The sequence below is a fragment of the Rosa chinensis genome, chromosome 5 (genome assembly GCF_002994745.2).
Source record: "Rosa chinensis cultivar Old Blush chromosome 5, RchiOBHm-V2, whole genome shotgun sequence".
In the NCBI taxonomy this organism is placed as follows: Eukaryota; Viridiplantae; Streptophyta; class Magnoliopsida; order Rosales; family Rosaceae; genus Rosa; species Rosa chinensis.
The window spans coordinates 6,985,655-6,998,028 of NC_037092.1; the positions used below are offsets into that span (position 1 = coordinate 6,985,655).

Here is a 12,374-nt window from a genome sequence, read left to right on the forward strand (position 1 = left end):
AGAATTTGATTATCATCAAACAAAAAATGAAGAATTTGATTAGCAAGTATGAAAAACTAGAATAGGAATTTAGAAAGAGAAACAGAACAGAGAGGACATTTTCAAATCCACAGAGGGAACATAAAATATAAATGTGAAATTCATTCATATTGAACCCTGTATGAACAATTAGTTCAAAACTCAGAGAGAAAATTGCATTGGGAATTTGGGACTATGTAAATGGAAGCATAATTACAGCCTTTTGAAGGCCTCAGTCTTTTCAACTCTACAAGATATTGGAGGCAGGATGATGTGAATAGACTTCATATGAAGAGTGATGATACTCTTATCTAAACAATTTCCCAGTCGGATTCAAAAAATTCATAATCAGGCGAATTTGATTTCTCAGGGAGTGTGAGTGTTGCAAAACTGTTCCTCAGTTCATCATTATTCTGCTTCTTCAACAGTCTCATTCTTGAAACAAATGCGTCCCTCAATTTTTTCTGAAAGCCAGACAACGAGAGAAAACAATATATATCAGTCGTGTCAATGTGTGGGCTAAAGAGCATGCATTTAAAAATCTGGTGGTGTATAAGTCAGTGACACTCTAGCAGCTATTTAGTTTTCTCACACAAACCTTGTAAGACCTGCGCTTAACAGCTTCACCAGAACTGCATTCAAGTTCAGTACAGTCTACTACAATGCAACTTTCACCAAGCTCCACCTTGTTCAATGATCCCAAAGTTTGCAAGCCCGAGCCGGTAACATCATTGTCTGGCTCTTCTAAAATGGAACCATGAGAGCTTCATTAAGTAAAGCTGAGAACATATACGTCCTTAATATAGCAAAACATTAAAGTGATGAGAAATAAGTGGCAGCTATAGATCAAAATTGGTGCTTTCATTAGGCTGAGAAGTGAAGACGAGAGAGAGCTTAAAAATCTCCAAGGATCTAGATTCTAAACGTAACTTCTGAAACAAGAGAGTGAAACTTCCACCTTTAATAAGGCACTAAACAAAACTATCCATCAGTAAATCCTAAGCTTCTAAGGAAGGTGCCAATTACCAAGTGTCTTATAGTAGATACTGATAAGTGTCGCACAAGAACACAAAACTTAGATAATTACGATACTATAATACATTTCAACTTAAGGCAATACAATGCATGTATATTAGAAAGATTGATGAAATGATGAATTACCAGTTCCGGGAAAATGCATGGTTGTCTCTGATTCATCACAACTAGAACTATCATACAGTTCAAGCCCCTCGGGCTCTGTTGCAAATATGGGCAAATTAGCTGCAGTATTACCTGGACAAGGTCAAACAAATCTTGGGTAAAAAATATACAGATGTTCTTAAAGTTTGGTATTCCTCATATTGCTGAAGTATCAAGAGGACAAGGTTGAATACCTGCAGTGCTTTTCTTACAGAGAATATCCATTTCAAGAGCGTTAGAGAGTCGCATGTCATCTGAAATTTTTGAACACAAATCAACAAGGTTTCTACTTCTGTCCTCTGTTTCCATGAAAGAGTTAAACCCTCCAATATCATCCAAGGCTGGAATTAACAACTTGGCTCCACTGTCCAATCCAATTTCTTCATTTGCATTGCTCGAGTCTTTCTTCTCATCTGAAAATTTTGAAGACATATCGACAAGGTTTGTACTTCTGTCCTCTGCCTCCGTGAAAGAGTTACACTCTCCTACATCATCTGAGGCTGGAATTAACAATTTGGCTCCAATATCCAATCCAATTTCTTGATTAGCATTGATTGAATCTTTCTTGTCAGGTGTCTGATTATCACTAACTTGTTCCAATGATAAACCAGAAGAAACGCTCTTAACAGATTCCACAGAACCTATGTGGACTCCATCACCACAGCCTCCATCAGTGCCCTCCAGTGACTTTATACTGACTGCATCATCAGTCTTCTGTACCACAGATGTACCAGGAGCAGCCCCTGGCTTTTTATCCACCGAAGATTGAGGGACTGCATCTCCTATTAAGTCTAACTCTGCAAAAAAGTTTTTAACATTGGCACCCACTGTCACCAACTGGCTTTCAGCCTGAGAAAAGACAAAAATTAGCATCCGTGTGAGTAGAGATGATGTAACTGAGCTCTGGATCGACCAAGAACTTGAGTAATCCAAGCAACAAATCAACAAAGGCACATCCACATCAACATAACAAGTTGGAAGAATATAGAAAGCTTGAGCTAACATTGTTTACTCAAAATCAAAGAAGAAGACGCAGAAGAATAAGACGAAAGAAGAAACAATAGATGGGCAGAAATAAAGAAACTTGTACAATAAAACAAAATGAAAATCTATATGCTTACACACCACAAACTAAGTCCAATACCTGCTTCACTAGTTCATCCACATCATGGTACATATCTTCAAACTTCTGGAAAATGTTCCCAAACCATGCTATGCCATTAGAAGTGTCCATTTTATCCATGAATGTAGATTGTAATCAACTTCCAAATGCAATTGAAGATATAACGTGTCAACCTCGCACTTCACGAACTACACAAAGCTGCAGCAATGTGGATTGATGAGTAAATACTATATTTTCTTGATCAAGGGAACATTATGGCAATGCACACCAAGTAAATAACAGGGATCAACACTTTGATATCTTGTAGAAAATAACAGTTTCTTCTCAATTATAGTGTAACTGTAAATTTGAAAAGATTATGGCCTTAACATACAGAAAACAAATTACTCGACACTAATCCCCTCGCCCAAAGGAAACACAACGCGTGACACGTCATCTTTGCTTACTACATTCAAAATGTTTACGGTGAAGTGCTTCTTCTCTGGTCAAGCCTCGAGATTGCACGAAAATTATGTCAATTGGTGTTCATCAACAATAGCCAATTTACGTTCTACTTAACCAAATCCCATTATCCAGCCCACTGATCATACCCTGGGGAAAAAAGCAAATATGCCACCTACATCAGACAAGAGCAAAAAATTGAGACTTTGATCATTCCCAACTACTACATTGGAACGTGGAGATTCCAATTTAGCATAAAAATTCACCGATACAATTTTCTTGGTCAAAACTCAAGTCGCTAAAAGCAAAAATCTTTGCTCATGAGAAGCGTTAACAAGCAACACTAAATGCCCTCTAAGCTAAACAACATATTAAAACCTCCTTGGGCTAGTTTAGTTTCCAATTTAAAACAAACCATACACAATCAATTTTTGGGGTTTAGGGTTTATCGGAGCAGTTTGGAAGATATACCTTATTCCCATTACCACAAGCTAAACAACAAGCAACCCAGTTTGATCGATCAACATGCAACAAGCCCTCAAAGCCAGTTAAAAAAACAAGGGAAAACAAAAAAAAAAAGCACACCATGAAGTTGATCACTTACCAAGAATGCAGAGACCCAGAAGCTAAAACCTTTGAAAAAGCCGGAATTCAGCAGATACAGGATTGAATTTAAGCAGAGCAGACCGTACAGGAAGAGGAATTTGGTAGAGAAAAGAGAGGGTTTGGGTGATCGCAAACAAGGAGACGGACCTCCTTGACTAAAGGAGTGAGAAGAGAAGAGGAGAGAATATACATATGAAAACTGAAAAGGTTGAGCACAAGTAGGACAGGGTTTTGTACCATGACTAGGACTCTCCCCTTGACTCTCGAAACCTTTTTCTTTTCAATTTTTGTCAAATATTTGGCTAAACTTGTAAGTATGGCGAAGTTGAGCTTGATACTCAAAGAGGTCCACTATTTGACTATTCGTTTGTGAAAAACGCCTCTTATTTCACCCTATTCGACTATTCGTTTGTGAAAAATGCCTCTTAAAAAGATATTTATGCAACTCAAGTCCGAACACAGAGTGTTAGCATAATTAGCTAGCATTTTTGTATTAAAAAAAAATCCAAAAAATTAAAAACTAATCCAAGGAAAAACAAATGGGTCAAAAAGACAAAAGATGCGTCTGCCGGGAGTCGAACCCGGGTCTATTGCTTGGAAGGCAATTATCCTAACCGTTGGACTACAGACGCTACTTGCTATTTAATCTTCGGAATGCAAAATAAGATGACAACAAAAGAATTGATTTTGAACTACAAATCAACAGTTGGTCTGCAGTCATATGCTCACCTTGGACATCAAAGCTGATACTAGGTTCCATTCCATATTCAAATTCAAACGCTTTCGTTACGAAGGTCAAAGAGATCATTGGAAGTACCAGCATAATCTCGTAATCATACTCTACTTATCAAATTAATCATGAACTTGTTGACTACTCACGAATGTGCAGCTTCCATCTTGCTCCAGTTCCCAAGTAATTTTTCAAAGATGGGTAAGAAACTGATAACAGACCATAACATAGTTGAAACCAACGTCAGCATAACAACTGACTCATCGGTTTTTTAGGGTTTACCTTCCATCGTTTTTGCAAAGGTTTCGAATCCAGATACTAAATTCTACTTAAGTTTGCTTGTTTGAATTTCTTTTGGATTCCCTATTACAAGTTACTGAAAGCAAAATTACAGCCTTGTTTCCATAATACCAGTCTAAAGTTACAAAATGGATGATAGATAGAGAACAAAATCCCCAGAAACTTTTGTTCCTCGCCATTCTTAACTTGTAATCCTAGCTTAATGTTATGCTGGTAGTTGGCCGGAGAAGGTATGATTTGCATGAGGTGCATAACTAGGAAGTGAGAGAAAAACCATTATCCAAAAAAAAAAAAAAAGGAAGTGAGAGAAAAACAGAGAGCTGGAACAGAAAGGAGATAGTAAAGCAACAAAGGGTGTTGTGGAGAATGATCATATATAATGGTGTGAAACCAGTTGTTCAAGGGTTTCAATTTTCATATTCATAAGTTGATAAAGATTGTATCTTTGAAAATGTTCATAGGTAGCTGCAAAGGCATTGAATCTTTACAGAAGTACATAAAAGCCAAATGCACCTACCCCTTACACACATCTACATCACATACTTGTTCTCATCCTGGTTTGAGTTTTCAATGTAAAAAAACAAAAAAACAATAAAAAAAAAAGAAAGGAGAAGAAGAAGCTGGTGTACTAGTTGGTGTAGCTTTTAATCCAAGTAGTTGTGTACAATGGCGGAACTATATGGGGGCCGGAGTGGGCCCTGGCCCCCCCCAATTATTTTGAAAAATGCTGCTAAGCTATTGATTGGCTTGTGTATTTATCCTAATTAAAAGTAAATTAAACTATAATTTACAATCATGGCCCCCCAAATTGAAGTCTTAACGATAATTACTCATTGTAAACTGATAATTATAATAATTAACTTCATTAGTTGACTTATTTAGCTTATAGAATTCTATAAATTATTAATTAAGGTGCATTTAAAGGAGAATATTAATGGATGCTTAATATATGGCATCGAAAATGAAGAAAAAATAATTTTTCGTTTTTGTTGTTCAATATTTGTTTGTATTTGAATTTTATAGTAAATATCAATTTATAGTAAATATCAATTGTTGAAAAAAAAATTTATTAATATTTTGGCCCTCCCATTGAGAAGTTTCAGGTTCCGCCACTGGTTGTGTAGTGAGTAAATGGGGTTCTGGTTCTACGTAGTGAAGAGATTGGAATTGCATTAAAACTGACTACAGTTTCAAATACTTTGGTAGATCGAAGACCACAAAGTTCACATTGAACATACATTTGTGTATAATATGGTACTGAACTACTGATGTGTCAAGTAGTTTTATACTTCTATTACAATATGGTCAAACCGGTTTTGGGTTGTTGGTTGTGATATTTATGAGTCAAAGATTTAGAAAATCTTCATAGCCAGTTAGCTGTAAGAAATGACATGATAAGCCGCAGAAGTACAGTTCTGGAAATGGTTTTTCTTGTGCATTTGAAATATCATAACTGAAGAACTACAGAAATTAATGCCTTTAGATCAGATGAGAGCCATATAGGCCCTATGGAGAGATTCTGGGACCTACACTGAGTTTCAAGTACATCAAAAGTTGCTGTACCAGTTGGTATAGCTTTTAATCTAAGTAGTTGTGTATTCTTGTACTATATGATTAGATGGTTCAATTTCTGCAGTGCAACACAGCCTCGGATTGCTGTCGGTTGTCACAAATCACAATTATGTGTTTTTCCATACTCCATAACTCTCGCAGATAACATAACAGATATGAAGCCTAATGATAATATTGAAACCCAGTAACTCGTAGTCCAATAAGAGCATCCCCACAGTTAAAAGAGAGACCTTAGGACTCTCCAAGTTTAAGTTCACTAGCATATTCATTCCACATTTCCAAAGTCGATATCTTATAATTTGTATAAGCAGCTAGTGCAAGACCATAAATTATTACTGTAAATGACATAGCTCTTGGTTGTAAAGTAACAAATCCTATTGAATTTCTATAATGCGATGATCACAGGTTCACAGCTATGCCACAACTGGAACCTTGTTTCAGTAATAATAAGCTATTATGCTGAAGTAATAATAAGGATGCAAATTATAAACTTGTGAATCTAGATTGTGATACAAACTCAGTTGGTTTCCGCTTCCAAAGTCCAAATATTACAGTACTAATGAAATAACATTAGTTTCCCATTTATGATGAAAAATACAAACTCAGTTGCTTCCACTTCTACTTCCAGTAGAGAAGACATGTTTAGCCAGAGTAAAAGCCTGCAACCTTTGATGCCTCCCCCTGTAAGAAGCCAAAGCGGCATTATAAATACATATACTTTATTTTTGTTTCAAAATATATCTATATATATGTTAAACGAAGAGGCTGAAAAAGAAGGCAAATGGACTTGTGAAGATATCCAGATGATTAAATATATAGTGAATATAAACTTAATCCTTGCAATATTATATGCTTGTACAATATTCACATATCAAAATGCAATTAATAGAACACTGACCAACTTCTGTGAAGAAAAACTTTAGTCCAAGGAAAAGGGGGAGAAATTCACCAGTGACCATATTCTTTAAAGAGTTACTAACAAGACCAAATAGTGTGCATACTCAAAAAGAAAAAGATCAAAAATAAAAAATAAAAAATAAAAATAAAAAATAAAGAAGCAGAAAACTTGAAGAGAATGCAATAACAGAAAAAGAAATACCTTCAACATCAGCAGTAGGGCGCTTTGGTCCCCCTGGCTGTAACACACAACCAAAAACCTACTCATTATCTTATCCAACAAACACATACACATGCATCTATAACAAAATTTTGAAGAGTTATTATTAGAATTTGGCGTGAAATTAAGCAGAGAGATATGTACTTCACATTGTCATTTGCATGAGTCCCGTCAGAGTATGCGAGGCTTCATTTGAGCAACCCTCCCCGGAAAGGTTTGTTCTTCACCATTCTCAACTTGTAATCCTAGCTTAATGGTAGGTCCATGCTCAAGGAAGTCAGAGAAGCAAGGCATGTTTTGCAAGAGGTGCATAACTAGAGAAAGTGAGAGAGAAACAGAGAGGGTGGAAGGTGGAACAGATAGCAACAACGCGCGTGTGTTGTGGAGATTATATACAGTGGTGTGCAGATGTCAAAGATTTGATGAAAGGAAATGCTCAAATCTTTTCACTAAAACTGGTTGTTGTGGGTGGGTTCTGATATTTAAGGTTCAAAAATTGTATCTTCGAAAATCTTCATGGTTCCAAAAGCATTGAATCCTTACAGATCGAAGTACTCAAAAGCTAAAATGGACCACGAATTAAAACATCTACATAACACTTTTATTCTTGGATCCTACTTTTGATTTCCAACGTCAAAAGTCAAAACAGGTTGGTGTAGCTAGCTTTTAATCCAAGTAGCTGTGTAGTGGTAAATATGGTCTTTATTTTTCTTTGGGTAAATATATTGTACAGATCAGTTGGTGAAGGCATCAATGCTGAGTTCGGTTTAAGTTCTTTCTGATAGAAGACCACAGTTCATATTCAACTTACATTTGTCTACAATATCAATATGGTACTGTAAGTGAAATAGTTGTAATTTCTCCGATTCAAATAGTTCCATTGAAAAACTATTTGATGATCATCTCCACATCAAGATACAGAAAACAGACCATTTGATCATATAGTACTGTAGTAGCCCTTAAGATTTAAAAGGAAATCAGACACGGAGAGTTTTGGAGTCGAGACTAGGATATAAGTTGAACGGGATTTAAGAAACAAATTGTTCTGTGCACTCTGAAACAAAGTTTGATAGTACAAAGCCAACTTAGAGGAAGGTGCAAGTGTGCAACATATGTACAGATTCCTGACTACCCAAGGAACAAACCTTGTGCTGTAAAATTCTATGGGAGTCTATCATCTTATCTTAATTATAATTTGTGAAACTGCCATGCAGAACGATAATTCATGTGATTATCCAGTTCGTGGGAATAGTTAGATTTCCCAGTTCAAGTAGGAAAGTTTAATTACACAAGTAATGCCTTCAAATCCTAATGCCCTATGGGCAGGTTCAAATTCCCCAGTAATCATTTTACACGTTAATTACATTATTTTGCCCTTTAAACTTCTACCTCAACAGTAATGAAACTATGAACAAAAGCCACATGAAACTATGCTCGGGTTTGAACTGCATTGTCGTCATTTAGACCACCTTAACATTTGTAGGCATGTGTCTGCCTATCAAATCATCAAGGTCTTGTATTAACGACTCGGGGTCAAATAGCACACTACTTTTGGATCATGTACAGAGTCAACAACAATCTGCAAGGGGGGAGGAAAAAAAAGAAAGAAAAAAAAAGTCACTCATGTCTGAGCTTTAATGTCCATATAACAATAGAGATATTTGTGGCAGTCAAGGCACCACGCACACAAAATTAGAAATCGATAGAACAAAGCACCCATTCAAGGAAAACTGTTCAGAAGTGCAGTTCAAAGCATACATATATACCTCTTCAAAAATTCCTTGGTCAGTTAAGCATTGAACATTAACAGTATCTCACCATCTTTGGGCACTAATAGGCTATTGATATAGTGACGGGGCTGCATCAAAATATGAATTTTAAAATAATTAAATGTTTGCTTAGTTTTAAATCAACAAATAAATGAAAACAAATGATATGCATCTAAAAGTAATGTCCAAAGAAAAACCAAGGAAACCGTACCCAGCTATGTTGCATCTTGTAACATGTGTAAATTAAAAGTGTGATGACTAGGTACCTTGGGGCAGGACCTTGAAGATATAATCTCCCCAATGCCAATTAATACCTAAGAAATGAGACATGAGAAAGTAATATAAACATACAGGTTTCTCATATTTCAAATAAAGCAAGCATCAGCTGCGCTCTCGAATCTTCAGAAGGAAAAAAGAAGCAAATGTAAATCAAGGATAAATTAATTAAGAATTAGACTTTCATATCCAGCATGCAAGATAGGATCATGGGTGTAATATTGTAGCTCAGGAAAAATTTGATTCAAAAGACAGCAAAAGCAATAAGTCAATAACTATCATGACTTCTTAGACATAATTAGAGATCACGTAAAAAATTTGTTTCAACTACAATTAATCAAAGAAACAAAAAGAAAGTGTAACATATTGGGCAGTAAAGTTACCAGTGATGGACAAACAGAAGTAAAGAGGGAACCCATGGCATAAACAATGCAATCCACATTACGTAGCTGATCCATCACAGCTGCGTTTGGAGAAGGGAAGACCTATTCATCAAGAAAAATTGTCTTATATAGGAGTTCAAATTTCAGGAATTGCATAATTAAGCACATAGACAGCCAACATAGATTTCTGAGAATACGAGAGCACCTTGATCATTAGGAAAATCAGGAGGCAAGCCAGTATATTTTCATGAAGTTAAAATCTTTAGAATGTTAAATACCTTGGAGTATTAGAGAAAAGGATAGTGATTTAAGAAAGACTCAAATGTTGGGCATTCATGTAAGTACAAGAAGAAGAATAAAAATGGAAAATTGCTACACTGCACAGCAAAGAAAAGAAAACCTTATTATGCATCATTCACCTCAAGAAGCAAGTTTTGGCCCTCATTTGACATGTAGAACATCCTCTTTATCCTCGAAGAGAGTGCAGGAGGCCAGGAGCTGAAGAGCTTCCCTGTCCACAATAAGCCATTGCTTCAATATATGAGAAGTTCTGGAATATTACCCTGCAACTGAAACTAGAGCAAAATGCAAAGGACATTCAACCTTGAGGTCTTCCCCATTCTCAACATGCTAATTACTAGATATGATAATGGGGCGAGTAGAAGCTGGCTGGTTATTTTACTAGATTCAACCAGCATGTCCAAACAGAGTCGATTAATTGGTCGTCTGAAACGCAACATGGAACTGAGTCAACTGACAAGACCATATAGACTTCAATAAAGCCACTTTAAAGGAAAAAAAATAGCAAAAAGTATAATCTTTGAAACTTAAAATTCAAACAAAATTCTTTCCCTCTTTAGAGCAGCACTATTACATCGATAACAACACCATTACCACCACAGAGGTCAGAGGACCATGCCCCCACAGCACTGACACCAAAACAATCAAGTTCTCGATACCAAGTTTCGCTACAAATTCAAACTATCAGAATACTTCTAACAGACTGGCCAAAAAAAAAAAAATACTTCTAAGTTCTAACTGCGAAAACCAATAGGTTCTGACTTCCACATCATGAAAACTATATTAACATACCTTATTGACAAGTGACATATATCCCTGGGTTGGATGAGAAATTTCATTCTGGCCTCGTATTATAGTTCCATCCGAGAAATAAACAGCACAAGAAAATCAGCATGATCAAATACCAGCAAAATCTTGCAAGCTATACTATACTAGCTACTTGAACTGATGATGGGCTACGAAAAGAATTAGCATATAGTTGTATTCAAATACCTCGACTTAGAGGGGAGGCCGACAGCGGCCGGCATGGAAGAAAACAGAAGCCACTCAAGCCAGGGCGGCTATGTTTTGGATGAACAATATAGTTTCTTTATCGAAGACGGTTAAAAGAGAAAAATTATATAGAAAATAAGGTGGAGTCAATTGCCTTTGGTTCGTTGTTTGGTAAAAATCAAAACTTAAACGAATTAGATTATCAGTTCGTTTTCAATTCTGAGCTTGGAAATCCTATTATATAGCAGTTTGCTCAAAATGTTACCAATGCACATACGCCTTAATCGCCTAGGACTCTAATTATTTGCTATATAAACAACGCAGCCCTCTTTCAAAAAAATAGAAAACAACAACGTACGCAGCCCAAGCCTAGCCTGAGTAGCCTCCATGCCCCAACCGCAAGCCATGATGATGCGTCCAATCTGCCTCCTCCTCTCCCTCTTTCTCTTTGGTTTTCTGCTCGCCGTTGGTGCTGTTTCCTTCGATGCTTCCTTCGGTCCAGTGGTTGGTGCACCCTGGCCCGTTAACATCAACGACCCCGAGGTGAAAGAGATCGCCGAGTTCGCTGTCTCCGAGTTCAATAAGGAATCTGGGAAAACGTTGGTGTTCCAGAAAGTGGTCAGTGGCCTTGGTCAGGACGTAGCAGGAGTGACTTATGATCTTGTCATTGCGGTCAGGGATGAGTCCTTGCCTAGTAGCCCAATTGTGAATTATGCGTGTTATGTCTGGGAAAGATCTTGGGAGAATTTCAGGAAACTTGAATCCTTCCATCAAGTTCTTCCATCAAGTTAATTAATTAGCGATGATTTCACAATCTATTGTATTGGATGAAGGATGCAATTGTCTACCTTGCCTTTTTTTTTTCTTTTTTTTTTTCTCGTTGTAATAAAGGAGGGGGAGGAAACGATTAATAAAAGTTGAATATTTGATATATCGAAATGTTGTGTTTTTGTTTGTTTTGGGTTTTGAAGACATTGGTGCGAGTATAGATCTGAATGATATTGTTGATATAAAGCGACTCAGGTAAGCCCTCCGTCTCCGTTGACAAGTTGTGGTCCTAGGATTTCGCGGTGGCCTCTATCTCCTTTTCTCAGTTTGAGTTGGTGATCGGAATATATATAGAACCCAATAGGCCAATATTAATAATCGTACCGGTATAAATATATATTTGAACATAGAGAACATAGTGTGGCACACTAGCACTGCTTACTTCAACAATCTATCGAACAATCCCAAGCCCCGAATATGCTTGTACGAACCACATAATAGAACTTGGAGATTACCTGAAGTTGAAGTTTGCGAAAAGGATTTGCTTTTTCAATTGGAAGACAAAAACTATAAATTTTGAAACCCATATTCCTCATGCTTAGGCCTTAGGGAAACGAGTGGTATTGGCGTACTATACACGGAAAAGAATTATATGCATAAGAATCAATTTCCTCAAGCATGATAAAATGATTGCTGTGACAGACATTTTTCTTTCTTTTCCAGTTCATGAATATCAATGTTGATTCAGTAGTGCATCTAAAAACATCTTGTGGAAGGTACTACGTTCTCTGATCTTTTG

The 12,374-nt window shown here is 36.6% G+C and overlaps 2 protein-coding genes and 1 non-coding gene across 9 annotated transcripts; 1 reads left to right on the plus strand and 2 right to left on the minus strand.

Annotated features, from left to right (window-relative positions):
* Positions 1–119: 119 nt before the first annotated feature.
* Positions 120–3,609, minus strand: LOC112202807. Of its 7 annotated transcripts, none has more exons than XM_024343821.2 (7): positions 3,366–3,598; positions 2,767–2,911; positions 2,342–2,518; positions 1,392–2,046; positions 1,180–1,290; positions 617–762; positions 120–482 (listed from the first exon to the last, which is right to left on the minus strand). In XM_024343821.2, the coding sequence occupies exons 3-7, from the start codon at positions 2,438–2,440 to the stop codon at positions 330–332; spliced, it is 1,164 nt and encodes a 387-aa protein (XP_024199589.1). In that variant the 5' UTR covers positions 2,441–2,518; positions 2,767–2,911; positions 3,366–3,598; the 3' UTR covers positions 120–329. The 7 variants fall into 7 exon arrangements, with proteins under 7 accessions (XP_024199589.1, XP_024199587.1, XP_024199588.1 ...); XM_024343819.2 differs by having other exon boundaries at positions 2,694–2,911; XM_024343820.2 differs by having other exon boundaries at positions 2,694–2,936.
* Positions 3,610–3,927: 318 nt separating this feature from the next.
* TRNAG-UCC lies at positions 3,928–3,999 on the minus strand. The gene has a single exon. It is a non-coding gene; the product is annotated as a tRNA-Gly (tRNA).
* A 7,213-nt stretch (positions 4,000–11,212) lies between these two features.
* On the plus strand, positions 11,213–11,599 carry LOC112203026 (cysteine proteinase inhibitor 1). Its single transcript, XM_024344056.1, has one exon. It carries the CDS (start codon positions 11,213–11,215, stop codon positions 11,597–11,599), a length of 387 nt encoding a protein of 128 aa, XP_024199824.1.
* Positions 11,600–12,374: the final 775 nt, after the last annotated feature.